The 22500-nt window shown below is 42.2% G+C and overlaps 1 protein-coding gene across 1 annotated transcript in view; it reads left to right on the top strand.

Moving 5' to 3' along the window:
• Positions 1 to 22500, top strand: part of LOC143739996 (receptor-type tyrosine-protein phosphatase mu-like) — a 360798-nt gene that overhangs the window by 91600 nt on the left and 246698 nt on the right. The window contains exon 2 of the mRNA XM_077232010.1: positions 631 to 753. Within this exon, the coding sequence (XP_077088125.1) occupies positions 631 to 753 (123 nt within the window). The remainder of the gene's footprint in view (positions 1 to 630; positions 754 to 22500) is intronic.

The following is a 22500-nucleotide window of genomic DNA, read 5'->3' as shown; positions in this document are numbered from 1 at the left end:
CATCTTGATTTAAGAATTTTTAGAAATTTGGACTGGAAACAAGACACAAATAAAAGCAGTTTATGCAGTGTTCACATTATGATGTGCACATGTTCAGACGGTTAAAGGTGAAGTGTGTAAACAGATTAGTTAATGTTTCATCGATTAGTCGCTTGAGTCAGTGATGCGACCGAAGAAAATCATGTTTGACAGTCAAAGAGCCACAAAACCTCTGTAAATGACACATTTGAATCCCTTTTTCACATGCTCTCCTGTATATTGCAGGAATTAAAAGCCCCCGGTTCCTCTCTGGGCCGCGTATCCCATCAGGATTATGAGGATGAATGGGAACGAACGGCAGATGATTTGAAGGGGAAGTCTGGTCGCACGCCACTGCGAAATGAATCAAATTTAATCTCGGCGACCAGCGTTTAACGATGATAGAGTTTGGACACTTCATTTCTGTCATTGTGGAATTGGCTCACGCGCGGCTAATGATGGTGATATATGTTGTGCCTCTCCATCTCGGTTTAAGCGCTCCTGTTGTTTGGCATATTGCATTATGAGCGGACGGAAAGAAGCGTAATGGATGCATTTCATTTCCGGGCCGGGAAAGCGCTGACGATGTGAATGTCGCTCGTTCTGTTGCAGGTGATTGTGACTTCGAGAAACCCTTCTCTTCCTGTGGATACACTCAAGGACGAGACGACGACCTCGACTGGGAGCAGATCGACACCAGTGAGAAGCCTTCGCTGGATCCGTGGATGCCACCCGGTGAGACACACACACACACGCACACACACACACGCACACACACACACACACGCACACACGCACATACACACACACACACGCACACGCACACACACGCGCACACACGCACACGCACACACACACACGCACACACACACGCGCACACGCACACACACACACACACACACACGCACACACGCACACGCACACACGCACACACACACACACACGCACACACGCACATACACACACGCACACGCACACACGCACACACGCACACGCGCACACACACACGCACACACACACACACGCACACACACACGCACACACACACACACACGCACACACGCACACACACACACACACACACGCACACACGCACACACGCACACACGCACACACACACACGCACACACACACACGCACACACACACACGCACACACACACACGCACACACACACACGCACACACACGCGCACACACACACACACACGCACGCACACACGCACGTACACAGACACAAGCACACACACGCACACACACACGCACACACACACACGCACACACACACGCACACACACACACGCACACGCACACACACACACACACACACACACACACACACACACACACACACACACACACACACACACGCACACACACACACGCACGACACAGATGGATTTTGTACTTTTTTTGCTTTTATTATTAGTCTATCTGGCCGGCCATTCATTGGGATTGTTGGACATTTTTTCGAAGGAAATGAGAGTGCTTGCCTTGGTGAAACTAGCCACTATGTGGTTGTTACACTTTAAAAAACACTGGGTTAAAAACAACCCAATTTGGGTTAATATAGGACAGAACACATATTGGGCAAATTTTACCCAGCAAATTTGGTTGTTTATTTAACCCAGCATAATGGGTTGATTATTTTTTTTACTATATAACTAGATTTTCTATTATTATTTTACTTTATCATACTTTTTTGCTTTTATTGGTCTTTCTGGTCGGTCATTCATTGGGATTGTTGGACTTTTGTTTAAGGAAATGTGAGTGCTCTGTTATAAAGGTTTTTTTCACCTTTGTTGCCTTTGGCTTTGGCTTTTGGCTTGCTTAGTTGGGGACATTTAATTTAATATTCAACAATGTTATTGATCTCCTGCATTGACTCCATTATATGAGAACTGAACTGAGCTGGACGATGACATCACGGTGACATCACGATGACATCACCAGAGCGGCTTCATTCTTTTATTCTATTATTGCTATTTTCTTGTGGAAACAAACTTTGTTGCATTATTTTTTAGTGGTGCTTGCATCGGCAAATTTTGCCCCTATGTGGTTGTTACACTCTGTTACACTACTCTGTTACACTATGTGGTTTAAACACTGGGTTAAAAATAACCCAAGGACTGGGGAAATATAGGGGGAAATATTAAATACAAAATTGGCAGATATTTGTTCTTGTTTTAAGCACAATTACAAACTCAATTAATTTTGATACATTTTCCAGACTTAATATCTTCAGCCATTTTGCTTCTCCAGTAAATGTATCTTGATTTCTTGATATCTGGACAACCAGACAGAAATAGGCCTTAAAAAAGGTTTCAATTTGGAGAAAAAAGTCTTAAATTCATAGTCATGCCATTAAATGGTGCAAATGCTGCAAACAATGGATATTTCGGTCTTGTTTTCCAGCACAAATATCTAAACATTCTTAAATCAAGATGCTTTTACTGGAGAAGAAACAAAATGACTGAAGATATTAAGTAAAAAACATTCAGAGTTTGTGCTTAAAACAAGAACAAATATCTGCCATTGGAGTCCAAAAAATAATCTTGTTTTCCTTTTTAATCAAGTTTATTTTTCTGAGCCCATTGGCAGATATTTGTTTCAAAGTTCACTTTTTTTATACATATGATTGCCTTGTGTGGCATTTGATTGCTTGACATGATTCTCAGTGCTTCATGTGATGCTGCATTCATTCACCCATTGAATTAAAGCTTGTAATCTGGTTCTGGTTGGTTTGAGCTCTTTATTGAGGATTGTTGGAAAGACTAGAGAAGATTAATGTAAAACAAAACCGGCGAGATGGTGGACGATCACTTTATTAGAGAGTAAAGAATGAAGAATCCTCTGAGGAAGCGTTCCTCCACTAACCGGTTATCGCTCACGTTACGGTAAAAGGCTGTAAATGTGACCAGCGCTCGATATCAGCTGGATGACTCCATTGTGCCGGTAATGGAGGAAAGACAAAAGCTCTGGGAATGAATTTTTATATCAAAACACACAAATCTATTTTAATTAAAGCATTTTTTCCTCTGACAGTGGCATATTGGAAGTCATTAGAATGCTTTTCCCGTATCTCTCTCTCTCTTTAATGTTTCATTGATCGTGTATGATTTGATTTGAGATGAGGACTCTGAGCTGGCATGGGACTGACAGCAGTGTGTGTGTGTGTGTGTGTGTGTGTGTGTGTGTGTGTGTGTGTGTGTGTGTGTGTGTGTGTGTGTGTGTGTGTGTGTGTGTGTGTGTGTGTGAGTGGGACTCTGGGACTGACAGCAGTGTGTGTGTGTGTGTGTGTGTGTGTGTGTGTGTGTGTGTGTGTGTGTGTGCGTGTGTGTGAGTGGGACTCTGGGACTGACAGCACCTCAGGAATCAGACTAATGGAGACGTTGCTTCTCTTTCGAAAGGGAACTCACGCTGCGTCGAAACGCATTGGGGCACGCCTCAGACATGTCTAAAACTGCTATCGAATCACGGCAATCCTATTGACCAGAGAAAACGCCTATGATATCATCATCGTGCCACCCGGAAGTATAAAAGTGCTGCCTTGCAAACATGACTTTAATTTTTTCGTCTTCAGGGACTGTTCTGTTTGTAAACGATGAAGGATTACGGTTATAGAAATTTTCTAATGAAAAGTTGTTTGTATGTTTACAGCAGTGGCGGCTGCTGGTCTTTCAAAGAGGGGAAGCTCATTTTCCTACATCATAAAAAAAATTCATTTTTTTATACTTAAATAATTATATATATACACTCACCTAAAGGATTATTAGGAACACCTGTTCAATTTCTCATTAATGCAATTATCTAATCAACCAATCACATGGCAGTTGCTTCAATGCATTTAGGGGTGTGGTCCTGGTCAAGACAATCTCCTGAACTCCAAACTGAATGTCAGAATGGGAAAGAAAGGTGATTTAAGCAATATTGAGCGTAGCATGGTTGTTGGTGCCAGACGGGCCGGTCTGAGTATTTCACAATCTGCTCAGTTACTGGGATTTTCACACACAACCATTTCTAGGGTTTATAAAGAATAGTGTGAAAAGGGAAAAACATCCAGTATGCGGCAGTCCTGTGGGCGAAAATGCCTTGTTGATGCTAGAGGTCAGAGGAGAATGGGCCGACTGATTCAAGCTGATAGAAGAGCAACTTTGACTGAAATAACCACTCGTTACAACCGAGGTATGCAGCAAAGCATTTGTGAAGCCACAACACGCACAACCTTGAGGCAGATGGGCTGCAACAGCAGAAGACCCCACCGGGTACCACTCATCTCCACTACAAATAGGAAAAAGAGGCTACAATTTGCAAGAGCTCACCAAAATTGGACAGTTGAAGACTGGAAAAATGTTGCCTGGTCTGATGAGTCTCGATTTTTGTTGAGACATTCAGATGGTAGAGTCAGAATTTGGCGTAAACAGAATGAGAACATGGATCCATCATGCCTTGTTACCACTGTGCAGGCTGGTGGTTAGTGTTGGGTACCGAAACGCGGTGCCAATAGGGAACCGGTTCCGACGTAAACGGTAGTAATTAGAACGAAAATTTCGGTGCCTGACTCTCTGTCTTAGATGCGCTTCATGAGGCACACGCGCGCAAGGTCTCTCGCTCTCTCCCTCTCCGCCGTGCGCGCGCTATACGGCATTGGAGCACAGTCTCTTCTGTCTCGCATGCGCGCTCTTGCTCGCTCGTTCGCTCTTGATTCCAGGAGATTTTAACTAATTTGCTGGCATCAGTGTAAAATTACGCGTCAGAACGCCCTCTCTGTGCCGATTGTCTGAAGCCCATATAGAATCACGCCAATTTGTTGGCTGATGGCGCGGGCGCCGCCTCGATCATCTGCTCCTCAGATTTTTCTGCCGAAAAAGGAAGCTTGTCGGCAGCGCGAGGATTCCCAACAGACCATCCAAGCATCACGCAGAAGCCCGGAGTCCAGCCCCGCCCACTCCTCCATTCACAACAGACCCTCCAATCATCACGCAGAAGCCCGGAGTCCAGCCCCGCCCACTCCTCCATTCACAACAGACCATCCAATCATCATGCAGAAGCCCGGAGTCCAGCCCCGCCCACTCCTCTATTCACAACAGACCGTCCAATCATCACGCAGAAGCCCGGAGTCCAGCCCCGCCCACTCCTCCATTCACAACAGACCCTCCAATCATCACGCAGAAGCCCGGAGTCCAGCCCCGCCCACTCCTCCATTCACAACAGACCCTCCAATCATCACGCAGAAGCCCGGAGTCCAGCCCTGCCCACTCCTCCATTCACAACAGATCATCCAATCATCACGCAGAAGCCCGGAGTCCAGCCCCGCCCACTCCTCTATTCACAACAGACCGTCCAATCATCACGCAGAAGCCCGGAGTACAGCCCCTCCCACTCCTCCATTCACAACAGACCCTCCAATCATCACGCAGAAGCCCGGAGTCCAGCCCCGCCCACTCCTCTATTCACAACAGACCCTCCAATCATCACGCAGAAGCCCGGAGTCCAGCCCCGCCCACTCCTCCATTCACAACAGACCCTCCAATCATCACGCAGAAGCCCGGAGTCCAGCCCCGCCCACTCCTACATTCACAACAGACCGTCCAATCATCACGCAGAAGCCCGGAGTCCAGCCCCGCCCACTCCTCCATTCACAACAGACCGTCCAATCATCACGTAGAAGCCCGGAGTACAGCCCCGCCCACTCCTCCATTCACAACAGACCCTCCAATCATCATGCAGAAGCCCGGAGTCCAGCCCCGCCCACTCCTCCATTCACAACAGACCCTCCAATCATCATGCAGAAGCCCCGAGTCCAGCCCCGCCCACTCCTACATTCACAACAGACCGTCCATTCATCATGCAGAAGCCCAGAGTCCAGCCCCGCCCACTCCTACATTCACAACAGACCCTCCAATCATCATGCAGAAGCCCGGAGTCCAGCCCCGCCCACTCCTACGTTCACAACAGACCGTCCATTCATCATGCAGAAGCCCGGAGTCCAGCCCCGCCCACTCCTAGATTCACAACAGAAGCATAATCACAGATTTATCCAATGACCGTCTAGTTTCAAAGCACTGAAATAAAATGTTCAAAGCAGCGCCACTGAAGTCACCGGACGCTCGGCTTCAACAGGGAAATGCACTGTGACGCTCCGGGAGTGAATGAGAAGGAAAGCGAGTCTGCTATATGTAGCTGATTCTGAATGAACTCGTCTTCGAGATGAACGTGTTCTAACGCATTTTTAGTCGATAAAATATTAACACAATAGTACACATTTGACCATTAATTTTTTGACATTATAGGGGAAGCTGAGCTTAAAGAAATCCCCACTGGTGTACAGGTCTAGGCCCTCCTCTTTTCGACCACAGGACGATGCACATAGACGGTGGGAATAGCATCTGGTCTCAGACTACTCTTGAATTTTTTGGTCATGACAAATTGGTTTGCCTCAAAATGTTCCTGCAGAGTGACTTGAGTTTAGTTTCCACACACAAGTCTTCTTTTTTGTGTGTGTCTACCCACATACTGTACATATCACATGGTGGTTAAAGGCACAGTTATAGGTAACGTAGCGTTAGCACCCGTCCCGCGTTGCGTCACCGCACAGCATTTTCACCCCTTGTCCCGCACGTCGCATATTGAGAAAATGTCCCGCATTTTCATCAGTCTGTTGGTTTTTAATTATCATATTGAGAAAATGTGCACATCTTTTGCCTTTGTAAGAAAGCATTTTATTAATTATTTTTGCGGTGTAGTTCCCTTTCAAGGGAACCTCGAGCTGCGTCAAACGCTGCGGGAACGCCCCTGCGTTGTGCGTCATGAAGCACGTATGGAATCAGCCCAATGGAGAGATGAAACGTCATAGGCGGGTGACGTCATCGACCAGGAAACTATAAAGCACCCCAAAAACACAAGCGCATTAGCTTCTGTGCTTTCAGTCGCGCTACATGTGAATCTGTCCCTGTGTGATATTGTCTGTCTTACATACCCTGCACCACACAAACAATTTATCCCTATATATATATATATTGAGAGATTATGGCGGACGAACAGCAGTTTAGAAAGTGTGTTCCTCCCTGCTCGCGTTATTTAACGAGCGGGGATACACATGATCTTTGTGTTGTTTGTTTGGGAGTTCAGCATGCCCAGTTTGCTCTCGAGGGAGCAGACTGTGAGCATTGCGAGCGTTTGCCGTTAAGGACGCTCCGCTCCCGCCGATCGCTCTTTGAGGAGAGCGGTTCGGTGCGCGCTCCCCGCGGTTCGGGTCCCGCTTCTGCCGAGGCAGAGCGGCGGCGCTTATCGTGGGGATCGCAGATGGATCTCACAGCGGGGTTTGAGACGGGCTCTGCCTTATCTCTCCCTTCACCTGTGAGATCCAGTGCCTCAGTCCCGGGTTCGGAAGCACGCGCTGCGGTTTCTTCCGCTCGGGCTGAGGCACCAATGCTGCAGCTATCCAGTTCTGAGGAACTTGATGTTGTTAGTGTTGAGGGAGATGTGGAGGATTCGCCACCCCACACTCCTGAGAGTGATGAGCTTATGGAGGTGTTAACAAGAGCTGTTGAAAAACTTAATATTGAATGGCCAGTGACTAGACAGGAGTCTGTTTCTAAATCAAAGTTGGATGAGAGATTTTTGCCGTCACGTGTGCAGCCTCCACGCCGGTGCCTGCCGTTTTTCCATGATCTCCACGCCGAGGTGTCGAAATCATGGAGAAAACCGGTGTCATATAGAGTGTTTAGTCCCCAGACTTCAACATACGCTAATATTATGGGAGCCAAGGCTCATGGTTATGGTGCTTTGCCTCGTGTGGAAGAGACGCTTGCGAGCCATCTCTCCCCCGAAGCAGCATCATCTTTTAAGGCACCGGCATTACCCACCAAGCCTTTAAGAAACACTTCGGCTTTGGTGGGTAAAGCATATTCGGCAACAGGTCAGGCTGTGTCATGTCTGCATACTATGTCAATCTTGCAGGCATACCAGGCTGATCTGCTAAGGGACATGAGTGAGAGTGAGGAGGTCAGTACTGACGTAGTTCGCGAACTGCGTCAGGCTGCTGATTTATCCCTGCGTGCCACCAGAGAATCGGCCAAATTAATGGGTCGTTCTATGGCAGCTCTGGTGGCCGCAGAAAGACATTTGTGGTTAAATCAGACTAATATTAAAGAGAGAGAAAAAGCTTTTCTTTTAGATGCTCCTCTTTCTCCCATGGGGTTGTTTGGTGATGCTGTGAATTCAGTTATCGATAAATTCCAAGAAGAAAAGAAACAAACTGCAGCTTTTAGAAAGTTTCTTCCCCTTAAAGTTCATGTCCCTGGGGCTGCTGGGCGGGAGCAGCCCCGGCCGTCTTCGAGCTCATCACATAGAGCGCAGCAGAGGCAGAGTGTCGCGTCTCGTGCTCCCCCTGCTGGACAGTGGGCTCAGCCGCGACACTCTCAGCCGAAGCCTTCTCCCAGTAGAACTGATCTGAGGACAGTTATATTGGCTAAGAAGGCTTCGGCTAAGAAGAAGTCCTGACGCCAAGCCGTTCAGGATGCTGAGGGTGGTCCCCACCGAGGCGGAAAGGTGTTCACCTCTTTTTACGGTGCCCATTCCTCCTCGGTGCCCTCAGGGGCTCGTTCTGCCAACCCCGCCTTTATGCCGGGGCACAGACGATCCCAGCGAGCGCTTTCCCGAGGGACGCTCGCTCCCTCTGAGGAGGGTCTCAGAGCGGTCAGACCAGTTGTTCCCTGCCGGTGCGCCGTTACAGGGCGCTGCGTCTGCTGCTCAAGTTACACCAGAGGCCAGTCTCGAGAGGCTGGTACCCTTAGTAGAATTTCTGGCAGAGTGGAAAAGCCTTCCAAAAATATCTCATTGGGTCCTGCAGACAGTAGAAAAGGGTTATGCTATCCAGTTCAGGTGTCGTCCACCAAAATTCAGAGGGGTTCTGCACACAGTGGTGGGCCCCGAGCAGGCTCTGGTATTGGAACAAGAGGTGAAAACGCTCCTTCAAAAAGAGGCTATAGAACGGGTTCCTCCTCCCAGTTTGGAGTCAGGTTATTACAGCCGATATTTCATCGTTCCAAAGAAGGATGGGGGGTTGCGTCCAATTTTAGACCTGCGCATATTGAATCGCTCGGTAGGGAAGCTAAAATTCAAGATGCTCACTATCAAGCAGATCGTGTCTCAAATCAGGTCCGAGGACTGGTTTGTCACGATAGATCTGAAGGACGCATACTTCCATGTGTCCATCCTTCCACAACACAGGAAGTTCCTGAGGTTCGCCTTCGGGGGCGAGGCGTACCAGTACAGGGTTCTTCCGTTTGGCCTAGCTTTATCTCCCCGCACTTTCACGAAATGCATGGATGCAGCACTAGTGCCTCTGAGGCTTCAGGGCATTCGTATTCTCAATTACATCGACGATTGGTTGATTTTAGCTCAGACCGAGCAGATGGCGGTTCGGCATCGAGATGTCGTCCTCGCTCATATCAGAAAGTTGGGGTTGAGGCTGAACGCAAAGAAAAGTGTATTATCTCCTTCCCAGAAGACCACTTTTCTGGGTGTCGTTTGGGATTCGGTATCGATGCGGGCGCGACTCTCTCCGACCCGCATCGCTTCGATTCTCTCAGCTGTGAAACAAGTGAAGCTAGGCCAGCTACTCACTGTCAAGCAGTTTCAGAGACTGTTGGGTCTGATGGCAGCAGCGTCCAACGTTATACCTTGCGGCCTGTTGTACATGAGACCGCTACACTGGTGGCTCAGGACCAAGGGATTCTCCCCGAGGGGAAATCCGCTCCGCACGTTCAAAGTCACGCGGCGCTGCCTTCGTGCTCTGGTCATGTGGAGAGAAACTTGGTTCCTATCCAAAGGTCCTGTGCTGGGGGCTCTTTGTCGTCGCATAACGCTAACGACGGATGCTTCCCTCACAGGGTGGGGGGCGGTCATGAGTGGTCGCCCAGCCCAAGGTCTGTGGCAGGATCATCATCTTTCGTGGCACATAAATTGTCTCGAGATGTTGGCTGTGTTTCAGGCTCTGAAACACTTCCTAACAGACCTGAGAGGCCATCATGTGTTAGTTCAATCAGACAACACGTCGGTGGTCTCTTATATAAATCATCAGGGGGGCCTGCGGTCTCGCCGGCTTTACAAGTTGGCCCGTCAGATCCTCCTGTGGTCCCAAGGGAAGCTACTATCTCTGAGAGCAATGTATCTCCCTGGGTATTTGAATGTGGTAGCAGACTCCCTGTCGAGGCAGGGGCCGAGGCCAGGGGAATGGAGACTCCACCCCGAGGTGGTGGAGCTCCTTTGGTTGAGTTTCGGTCGCGCCGAGGTGGACCTATTCGCTTCCAAGGAGACCACTCATTGTCATCGGTGGTTCTCCATCACTCTTCCAGCCCCCCTGGGGTTGGATGCTATGGTCCAGCCGTGGCCGAGGTCACGTCTGTACGCCTTTCCCCCGATTGCTCTGTTACCAGGAGTTCTGGAGAGGGTCCGCCGGGACGGGGTCAGTCTACTACTAGTAGCCCCGTTCTGGCCGGCCCGAGTATGGTTTGCGGACCTGATTTCTCTCCTGGACGGTTCTCCTTTGGAGCTCCCGGTCAGGAGGGATCTACTCTCCCAGGCGGGGGGCACGATACTTCACCCCCGCCCAGAATTGTGGAAACTGTGGGCTTGGCCTCTGAGGGGGCTCAGCTCATAGACTCCGGTCTCTCAACCGAGGTTGTTGAGACCATTCTTAACTCCAGAGCTCCATCCACGAGGAAGCTTTATGCCTTGAAGTGGAAACTTTTCACTTCTTGGTGTGGAGAACACCTGCAGGACCCAGTTAACTGCCCAGTGGGTGCAGTGCTGGAATTCCTGCAGGAGCGCTTCTCCACAGGGTTATCCCCCTCCACACTAAAGGTGTATGTGGCGGCACTAGCTGCTTACCACGTCCCTTTCAGTGGAGTTTCTCTTGGGAGACACCCGCTTATAACTCGTTTCCTCCGTGGCACTTTGAGGCCGAGGCCAGCAGTTCGTACGAGGGTGCCGACTTGGGATCTGGCCATTGTATTAGAAGGTCTTTCCCTAGCTCCTTTTGAACCTATCGAGAAGTTCCCGAGAAGTTTCTCACTTTTAAGACTATCTTTTTGCTTGCTATCTCTTCACTAAAAAGAATCGGAGATTTGCAGGCTCTGTCGGTTTCACCCTCGTGCCTGGAATTTGCACCTGGCATGGTTAAAGCTTTTCTGCATCCTAGACCAGGTTACGTTCCTAAGGTTCCTACTAATATTGTTAGACCTACGGTTCTGCAGGCTTTCTGTCCTCCTCCATTTATGTCATCGGACCAGGAGAAACTTAATTCACTCTGCCCTGTTAGGGCATTAGACGCTTATGTCCACAGAGCTGCCCTGTGGAGGAAATCAGAACAACTTTTTGTATGTTTCGGGCCACCCAGGAAAGGGTGTCCGGCGTCTAAACAGAGAATGAGCAAGTGGGTGGTTGAGGCTATCTCACTTGCTTATGAGTCGGCTGGCCAGCCTTCACCTTTGGTTGTCCGAGCTCACTCTACCAGGAGTATGGCTGCTTCTAAAGCTCTTTTGTCGGGGGTTTCCCTGAGTGATGTTTGTGATGCGGCTGGATGGTCTTCACCGCATACTTTTATTAAGTTCTATGACCTAGACTTAAGCTCTACCCCTGGGGCACAGGTGCTCTCGTCCTCTGTGCGCTAGTCTCACATGACGGTCATTTGGTCCTATGGCGACGTGGGTATTCGCGTTCCCGCAGCGTTTGACGCAGCTCGAAGTTCCCTTGAAAGGGAACGTCTCGGTTACGTATGTAACCCTAGTTCCCTGATAGGGAACGAGACGCTGCGTCGCTCCGCCATACTCCCGGCACTCCCGTTAGCGCTTCCTTCAAGCCTATCAGAAGCTAATGCGCTTGTGTTTTTGGGGTGCTTTATAGTTTCCTGGTCGATGACGTCACCCGCCTATGACGTTTCATCTCTCCATTGGGCTGATTCCATACGTGCTTCATGACGCACAACGCAGGGGCGTTCCCGCAGCGTTTGACGCAGCGTCTCGTTCCCTATCAGGGAACTAGGGTTACATACGTAACCGAGACGTTTTTCACCTGTATTTAATAGCGCTTCGTCAGAAGTTCAAATTCAACAGCCGTTTTTAAATCCTATCCAATGGTTGAAAGCACAGGAGTAAACACGTCACTAGTGGGCTGTGACGCCTGTCAATCAAAATGTCGAGCGGTGATTCGTTCATGTGTTCCTTGTCAGAAAACAAATGGATATTTCGGTAAATTAAATTTTTTAATTTACCAGAATTTATCAACTTGTTTTAATTCACATCCTTTCTAAAAAATATTAACGTTTTTGGTTTAATATATTCTTAATATATTAGACTGTCAATTATCTAAATTCATGTTGGTTTATATTTTATTTGTTCATTATTTATTTTGTTGGATTTTAGTTGGACTTTAGTTGGTCAGAACTGTTTCATAAATATTGACCTGATGATGCTGCTGCCTTTGTGTTCAGTGATGTTGAATGTAAAATAAAGACATGTTATGTTTCATTGTGATGTAATGCTGTTTTCTGGAAGGGATTAAAGAACACAGTATTTTTATCAGCTGAAAGGCAGAATAAAAATGTTTTTATTAAGTTACATAAACATTATATAACAGTTTCAGGTTATGTTTTAGTGTTGGTAACATGTCCCACATAAACTTATAATCGTCCCACATTTGGTTTGTTTGATGGTGGTCATCCTACTCCCTGGGTTTTGCAAGGCTTTGTATGGAAGCTTGATTCCGCCACTAAATAAATAATAATAATAATAATAATTGCAACTTTTTATCTCACAATTCTGACTTCATATCTCGCAATTGTGAGAAAAAAAGTCAGAATTGTGAGATAAAAAGTCGCAATTGTGAGATATAAAGTCAGAATTGTGAGATATAAAGTCAGAATTGCAAGATATGAAGTCAGAATTGCGAGATATGAAGTCAGAATTCCGAGATACAAAGTCAGAATTGCGAGATATGAAGTCAGAATTGTGAGATATAAAGTCAGAATTGCGAGATATGAATTCAGAATTGCGAGATATGAAGTCAGAATTGCGAGATATGAAGTCAGAATTGCGTGTTATAAAGTCAAAATTGCGTGAAATAAAGTCTCAATTTCATTTTATAAAGTCAGAATTGCATGAAATAGTCTCAATTTCGTGTTATAAAGTCTCAATTTCGTGTTATAAAGTCAGAATTGCGTGAAATAAAGTCTCAATTTCGTTTTATAAAGTCAGAATTGTGAGAGAAAAAAACTTTTTTTCTCGCAATTCTGACATATTTTCTCACAATTGTAAGATATAAAGTCCAATTCTATGGGGGAAAAAGACTGACTTTTTATATCTCATAATTCTGTGACTTTACAACACAGAATTGCAACTTTATATCAATCAATTCGGACTTTATATCTCGCAATTCTGAGAAATAAAGTCAGAATTGCGAGATGTAAATTCGCGATTACCTTTTTTATTTTTCATTCTGTGGCGGAAACAAGCTTCCATAGCTTTGCTTGTTCCTTATTTCTAGTAAATAATTTTCCCATTGGGATGTTTACATGTGAAAAAGTGCAGATAAATACCTTGTTGTCATTTTTATTGATATTTAGATTGCTCCTGCTGACTTGAGCCAACCATTTTTTCCTCCTGTCCATGTCAGTTTGAGATGGAACATTGTATAGAACATTTAATGCAAAATACATTTTCCTGGCCAGTGTTTGAAACAATAGAAGAAATGCATGAAATAAATGATAAATTATGCATTTTAATAAATGTAAAATCACACTAGTAGCATTTTCAGGGTTTATGTTTCTTGATGTGGAGGATTTATACGAGACTCGTGCGTGTGTCTCACAGCAGAGGATTGTGGGAGAAGTTAAAGAACGAGTGTCTTCTGCCTCTCATTAGTTTCTCTCCTCAATACCGAATCAGTCATAACAGAGAATATGATGATTCTCCTGTAGATGTGTGTGTGAGTGTTTAGAGGAACTAGTTAACGCCGGTCAGAAGAAAACGCCTGAAGACTCGAACTTGAGCTTGAGCGTGGTTGAGGAGGACATTCAAATAACTGTAATTTAATTTGTGCACTTTTTTTTGCATATTTTGAACTACTTGCTTGATATACTTCGAATGGTGGCTTATTTGAAGAAGAAAAAAATGCAAAAATGATCTTCCTCAATGTTTCTGTCTTTTTTTCAGCACAAATATCTAAACATTCTTAAGACAAGTCAAGATTCATTTACTGGAGAAGAAGCAAAATAACTGAAAAATGCATTAAACTTACTTGAGCGTGTGCTTAAAAAATGACAAATATCTGCTAATGGTGTCTTAAAATATTTTTTAAAGGGAAAACAACATTGTTTTTATGACCCCATTGCCAGATATTTTTTCTTGTTTTAAGCATGAATCATGCAACATAAAAAAAATAAAATAAAAATTATAGAAAATAAGATTAAAATAAATAAATAAATAAAATGTAATAATGTAACAAAATAGAAAGTATTTTCCAAATGCTATATTAAGCATATTTATAATATTAATTTTCACAGTATAAATTTGTTTTTATACATGAAAATACAGTATATAGCCGCATTTAGATTTTTGGGATGGGGGGGTTTCGCATGAAAATTTATATTTAACAAATTTTTCAGACATCATCATCCGAGACAATGAAGTGACCCATCTGTGTTTTACCCTGAAGTCACATGACTCTCTTACTCTGCTCCATTTACGAACTTAATTTGATTGCATTTCTGCAGATCCATTTGGAGACGTTTTCCGACGGCCTATTAAGAAATCCAGAATATTCGTCTCTCAAGATCAAAAGCGGCGAAATTCGTACTTTTTTCCTAATGAAGCCTCGTCTGGAATGTTATTTGTTTTTACGGGCTCATTAACTGAATTAAGTGTTCTGCATACAGTAATACTGCGTTTCATCCCCCCTGCGGATGGAAAACATCCCTCCTGTTGTTCAGAGAGACGTTTATTCTGTCATAAAGACTGAAGGACGGCAGGAATTAAATCAGGACTTCAATCACATCAGCTAAAGATGACGTCCCGCGGGAAACAGCCATTACCATGATGCCACAACATCGCGCTAATTGCGTTTGCCGCATTTGCAACTTTGTGTGAATGTTTGTGATGTCAGAGGGAAAGTCAAACGGGACAGAAAACACACGGTTATATGATTATAGGGCAGCGCTCAAGCTCATAGTGTCCTTCTACTGCAGCTCAGACAATCTGACGATAAAACACACCTGTTCATAAATATAACAATATTTCCTTAATGGTGGTGAAAATCCAGCTTTTAATGTAGTTTATGTGTCTATGTGGTGTTTTTAATATGCTTTATGACAAACCATGTGTAAATTCATAAGTCGACAGCATTGCTGAGTATTTTCTCCTTAAAACTGCAGTGAACCAAAGACAGTCTCAAAAACACGCTTTGAAATCGCTGGTGTTTCTGACATCACAAACTACCTTGTAACCAATCAGATCAACGTGTGATCGTCAACGAGTGGATCTCTGAGTGAGTGAGTGAGTGGAGGCGGGGCTCATTTGCATATTCATAGAACCGCGCATACTAAATGAGGCAAGGGTGTCGAGTTACATTCAAGATATTTTAAGGCATGAAGATATTTTTTCAAAGGAAAAAACGTTTAAATATGTCATTTTGGTGATCAAGAATTAGTTTTAAGTTCTGATTAGTTCTGATAAAATGATTGACAACAGGGGGACTTTAAAGGGATAGTTCAACCAAAAATAAAAATTAGCCCATGATTTACTCACCCTCAAGCTATCCTAGGTGTAAATTACTTTCTTCTTTCAGCCGGACACAATCAGAGTTATATTAAATAATATCCTGGCTCTTTCCAGCTTTATAATGGGAGTGAATACCTGAGATTTTGAAGACCAAAAAGTGCATCCATCATCATAAAAGTAATCCATACGCCTCCAGGGGTTAATAACGGCCTGATAGAAGAGAAGCCATGCGTTTTTTTGTAAGAAAAATATTCATATTTATAACTTTATAAACTGCTATTTGTTTATGGAGCAGATAAAATACATAATTTATTATTTAAACTCAAATGATTTAAAGGCTGAAGTGTGAGGTTTATCATATTATAAAATATTTTTGTCAAAACTTTATTTGAACATGTTAGTAGATAACCAATATTTGTTTTTTGTTCCGGCCATCATATTTAATGTTGTTATTTTAATGCGTTTGCAAACAGGAAGTGTATAAGTGTATAGCTAATTTTATTTGTTGTCAAGAATTTTACATCAAAAATATAATTTAGAAGTAACAGATTTTGAGCGTCTCTTTGAAACACTGTTTTGAGAGGCGTGTCTTATTCACGAGTTGGAAGTTAACGCCCACTACTATGATTGGCTAAGAGTTTTGCATATTAAATTATTTTCAATGTCCCCGGCATTACACGTATGGAATTGTTTTGAAAAATTCCGATGTTAAAAAAATATCTTGTTACAATGAGAAACATTTATGCATATTGCATATGCTTTATTAATCTTGATTGTGGTAAATAAAGTTTAAGTTACCACAGTTATAGTTAACAGCATCTGGAACTTCTGTCTCTGTGGTTTATTGCTGTAATAATTCTGTGTTTGTGTCTCTCTCGTATTTACTACTTCATAATGCCTGTGAATCAGTGGGCGGGGCTAAACGGGCGATGATGTAGAAGTGGGCGTCGCCCTTCTTCTGCAGAGGCGGTCTTTCGCTGCACTATGATGTCATACTGTGACAAAAGCAAAACGAGTCGTTTTCTGAGCTTGGTTTCAATAAGAGCTGTTTGTGGACTGAGTTCTGAAACTCATGATATTTTTATAGCACAATAACCTCTGATATGTCAAAAGATCAAGGAAAATTTGATTTCTCAATTCATGACCCCTTTAATATCATTGAGATCAGTATTATTTAAGTTTTATTAATATTATTTTAAAATTAGAATTATAATACAATTTTTTGTAATTTCGCTGTGTGCTTTCGTCATTTTATTAGTTTTTCTTTAGATATTGCTTTTTAGGTTTAATTTAGTTTCACTTTTGTTTTTTATTTATTTCAAGTTAATAATTTTAGTGTTCAACTTCAACTTAAATCGGATTATTACCACGGCAAAATTTATTAATTTCTTTTTTTTAAGCTAATATTTATATTTCATTTCGGCTGCACTATGACGTCATAATGTGACAAAATCCAAAATGAGTTGTTTTCTGAGCTCAGTTTCAATAAAAGCTTGTGAAACTTGCAATATTTTTATAGCACAATAATCTCCAAAGATGAAAAATGTGATTTCTCAAGTAATGATCCCTTTAAAAATACCATGATAAAAGTAAAAGCCGTTATCACAATCGTGGCGAAATCCAAAACGAGTCGTTTTCTGAGCTTGGTTTCAATAAAAGCTGTTTTTGGACTGAGTTCTGAAACGTATGATATTTTTATATTATTATTTTATATAATATTGTTCTCAATACAGGACCCATTTAACAAAACCACGATAACCGTGATAATTTTGGTCACTATAATCGTGATATTCCTGATCATCCTGCACTTTTTCCTGGTTAAAACTCCCAGGAAACACGCGTGACGTTGAATCAATTAAGCGTGTTTCTGGTGGCATTTCATGGTGACTTTACGGCACATGTTGATGGTGTTACGCTTCTCCACAGATGATGTCATTACGACGTTGTGGGACGTGTGTGAGAACGGATGAACTCATCATGAGACGCGCGGATACGACTGTGCCCCGGCCAATTAGCTCCCGGCTAAAGTAGAATATTTTTTTTCTCTCCTCAGAGTTTATGAAAGTTCTTCAGCTTTCATTTACAAGACAGACAGACGGATAAAGTTTTTTTTTTCCGTCCTCATTTTTCGAGTCAGACAAAAGCAGCTCCAGCTCAATCACTCTTATTTTTCCTGGTCTTTTCTTGCGTTTTTTCTTTCTTTCTTGCATGGGGAAATTGAGCTCGGGCCACGGCTCCTCACGAACTCTCACAGCGAGAGCGTTTTTGATTGCTGCCACAATGTGAGAATTGGCTTGTCTACATTGACATTTGAGAGCCGCCGCCGGGCCTGCGACCTCGCGAGTTTTATTAGCAAATGAGACCTGGAGGGCTTGAGTTTAAAGAGCGGCCCCTTCGTTCCGATTTCAACCACATAATGATTTTCACAGGGTTCAGGACCTGAATGAGAACAGAATAATGAGCGCCAGTCATTACTGGAATTACAACCCGGCTCACACCGTCGCTCGGAGCGTCGAGTGAATGTAATCCCTATAGACTTTGATGATTAGCGTCAGACGGTTTGTGTCTGTCGGTGAACTGATGCACGTCAAGAGGAGTTATGATCAGGGCTACTATTGTTCATTTAAACTGTGTGTGTGTGTGTGTGTGTGTGTGTGTGTGTGTGTGTGTGTGTGTGTGTGTGTGTGTGCATATTTCCATTACTTGAAATAAAGTAAACATTAAATAAATTGTTATATAATATAATATAGTATATAAAAATGTATAGATAACATATGTAAAATAATATATCTATATAAAATATGTCTATACATACATATTTGAAAGAAATATATATATATACATTTTCATTACTTGAAATCAAATAAACATTAAGTAAATTGCTATATAATATAATATAATATATAAAAATGTATAGATAACATATGTAAAGTAATATATCTATATAAAATATGTCTATACATACATATTTGAAGAAAGAAATAGATATATATACATTTTCATTACTTGAAATAAAATAAAAATTAAGTAAATTGCTATATAATATAATATATAAAAATGTATAGATAACATATGTAAAATAATATATCTATATAAAATATGTCTATACATACATATTTGAAGAAAGAAATATATATATATACATTTTCATTACTTGAAATAAAATAAACATTAAGTAAATTGCTATATAATATAATATAGTATATAAAAATGTATAGATAACATATGTAAAGTAATATATCTATATAAAATATGTCTATACATACATATTTGAAGAAAGAAATATATATATATATATTTTCATTACTTGAAATAAAATAAACATTACAATAAAATAGGAATATAACATAATATAATATAATATAAATTAATAAAATATAATATAATAATGTATATATAATAATGTTAAATAAATGTCATGTTTTAAATATGTTTTTGTTTTTATTTTTAAATCATTCATTTTAATTTGTTACATTTTTATGATTTAATTATTAACTTTTCATCAACTCCCTGCAGTTTCTTCACTAACCATGCTTTAAGTTTGATCAATTTAATTTAATAAATAAATATAATTTAATAATTATAAACATTGTTTAGTTGAATAAATTAAAATGAACGAATTAATGAATATTTATGTAGCTTTTGCCAATCTTAATGCATTTCACGAGACTTTTATAATATAGATATGCGCATGAGTACCATGGTATCTGAAAACCTTACCATAGTAAAACTACAGTGCGTGTTTATGTATTATTGTAGGATTCAGTAAGCATGCAGAAGCAAGTTCATTAAAATATTTGATTTGAAACCACATTTATGAAAATCAGAGGGACAGATCACTGTAACTTTATTCATAACTCTTCTGGTTGATAATACGACACAGATGCGTTTATTTTCGGCTGCGCTGTCTCTCATTATGAAGAAATCTCTTGCAAGTGTGGAACTTCTCCTCATAATAATGTTGTGTGATGCCCGGCTTGTCCGCGACTCATTTTAATTAGCTCTGCCATTAGCGTGACAAGCTCACCCGGTATCCCAGCATGCTCTAATGAAGCATCAGGTGCCAAGACGCTCGAAATAAACCCGCGGACCGCAGGTTCTCTGAGTGGAATAGCGGCAGGTAATGGTTTCACCTTGTCAGAGCTGTGGGGAGTTTTTCTGAGATCCGCTAGCGCTAGCGGCTTCAGACGCGCGGGTGATGTGTGTATCACACCAGCAGGTCGTCATGGTAATTTGTAAGGAATCAGTAGACAAGCTTGGATTAAAGTTATGATGTCATACGCAAATATTTTGAGTTCGGCATTGGATCCGTGGCACATGCTAATCTGTTCCTGGCGCTCCTCTGCACAAATCCGTAACTAAACCACACGTGGTAACGTTACCGAGTCCTCACGATCTCTAAACTAACAAACACATGCTGTGATCTTCATGCTGGCAGCATGCTAAAACATGTTAGCAATGTGCTAAAACATGTTAGCAATGTGTTATGTTAGAAACATACTAGCAACATGCTAGTAACGTGTTAAATCATGATAGCAACATGCTAAGATCATGTTAAAACAACTAGCAACTTGCTAGCAACTTGCTAAAACATGTTAGCAATGTGTTATAACATGTTAGAAATGTGTTTAAAAATGCTAGCAATGTGTTAAATCTGGCTAGCAACATGTTAAACATGCTAGCAATGTGTTAAATCATGGTATTAAAATGCTAACAATGTTAAAACATGATAACAATGTGTTATATTGTGTTAGAAACATGCTAGTAACGTGTTAAATCATGATAGCAACATTCTAAATCATGTTAACATCAAGGTAAAACATGCTAGTAATGTGTTAAATCATGCTAGCAACTTGTTAAAACACGCTAGCAATGTGTTATAACATGCTAGAAATGTGCTAAAACATGCTAGCACTGTGTTAAATCTGGCTAGCGATGTGTTAAACATGCTAGCAATGTGTTAAATCATGTTATAGACATGCTAGCAACATGTTAAAACATGATGACAATGTGTTATGTTGTGTTAGAAACATGCTAGTAATGTGTTAAATCATGATAGCAAAATGCTAAATCATGTTAACATCATGTTAAAACATGCTAGTAATGTGTTAAATCATGCTAGCAACTTTTTAAAACATGTTAGCAATGTGTTATAACATGCTAGAAATGTGCTAACACATGCTAGCAATGTGTTATAATTGTTAGTAATATGCTAAATCTTGCTAGCAACAAGTTAAACATGCTAGCAATGTGTTAAATCATGTTAGAAACATGCTAGACGTGTTACATCGTGCTAGCATTTTAAAACATGCTAGTAATTTGCTAAAAACATGTTAATAAAGTCTTAAATCATGTTAAAACATGCTAGCAACATGCTAAAAAATTGGCTTTTTTGGTAACGCTTTACAAGAAGGTTTCATTTGTTAACATTGGTTAACATTAATTATCAGTAAAGTATATTTCTACAGGATTTATTCATCTTATTGTTTATTTCTACATCAATCAAAATGGTATTTTTTGACATTAGCTAATGCACTGTGATCTAATATGAACAAACAATTTACATATTGAGCGTCGTGAGTGATTGTGAGTCATGTGACCTGTTGCAGGAGTTGTGAGGTCGTCGCCTCTAGTCCAATCAGATCTGAGCTTGTTGAAGTGCTAATAAACACAGACCCGCTGGCCTTTCTGAGACACTCGAGCTCCGCGGCTAATTGGGCCGAGCGCGCTATTGTTGAGGAGGAGAATTACTCGTGTGTTCGTCGCAAGAAAACACACTCGTTGTGATTCGCTGCCGGAGACGACGGCTAATTATTCTGGCGGACAAGAGGTGGTCGTTACACAAAAGTGATTACAGTGTATGTCTTTTGCTTACACACTTTTTGCAGAATTTGGCTCATTATGTCAAAACTCTACACACAAGCCAATCAGTCACAGCACTTGGAGATTAATAACTCGCATCTATGCCAAAATGAAACACTGCAATCAAAACTTAACACTCCTTTCTAAAAATGAAATTATTGCAACAAAACTAAACATTTGAATTACTCTTTCATATCACCAGCAACACACTGATGGGCTTTATATAAAACACTGCAGTCTTTGTGTTTCTATTTTTATTGCCATTTTCTCAACAAAACAAAAGTAAAAAACAAAACAATATATACTTGTTTTGTGTGTGTGTGTGTGTGTCTCTGTGTGTGTGTGTGTGTGTGCGCGTGTGTGTGTTTCTCTGAGTGTGTGTGCGTGCATGCGTGTGTGTGTGTGTGTTTCTGAGTGTGTGTGTGTGTGTGTGTGTGTGCGCGTGTGTGTGTGTCTCTGAGTGTGTGTGCGTGCATGTGTGTGTGTGTGTTTCTGAGAGTGTGTGTGTGTGTGTGTGTGTGTGTGTTTCTCTGAGTGTGTGTGCGTGCATGCGTGTGTGTGTGTGTGTTTCTGAGTGTGTGTGTGTGTGTGTGCGCGTGTGTGTGTGTCTCTGAGTGTGTGTGCGTGCATGTGTGTGTGTGTGTTTCTGAGTGTGTGTGTGTGTGTGTGTGTGTGTGTGCGCGTGTGTGTATCTGAGTGTGTGCGTGTGTCTCTCTGTGTGTGTGTCTCTGAGTGTGTGTCTCTGAGTGTGTGTGTGTGTCTCTGAGTGTGTGTGTGTCTCTCTGAGTGTGTGTGTGTCTCTCGGAGTGTGTGTGTGTGTCTCTGAGTTTGTGTGTTTGTCTC

This window comes from Siphateles boraxobius, unplaced genomic scaffold (genome assembly GCF_051911475.1).
Source record: "Siphateles boraxobius isolate OS27281-9 unplaced genomic scaffold, OSU_SipBor_1 161, whole genome shotgun sequence".
Classification (NCBI taxonomy): domain Eukaryota; kingdom Metazoa; phylum Chordata; class Actinopteri; order Cypriniformes; family Leuciscidae; genus Siphateles; species Siphateles boraxobius.
Note: the sequence above shows the minus strand (reverse complement) of the source record. Positions and strands in the feature narration are given on the sequence as shown.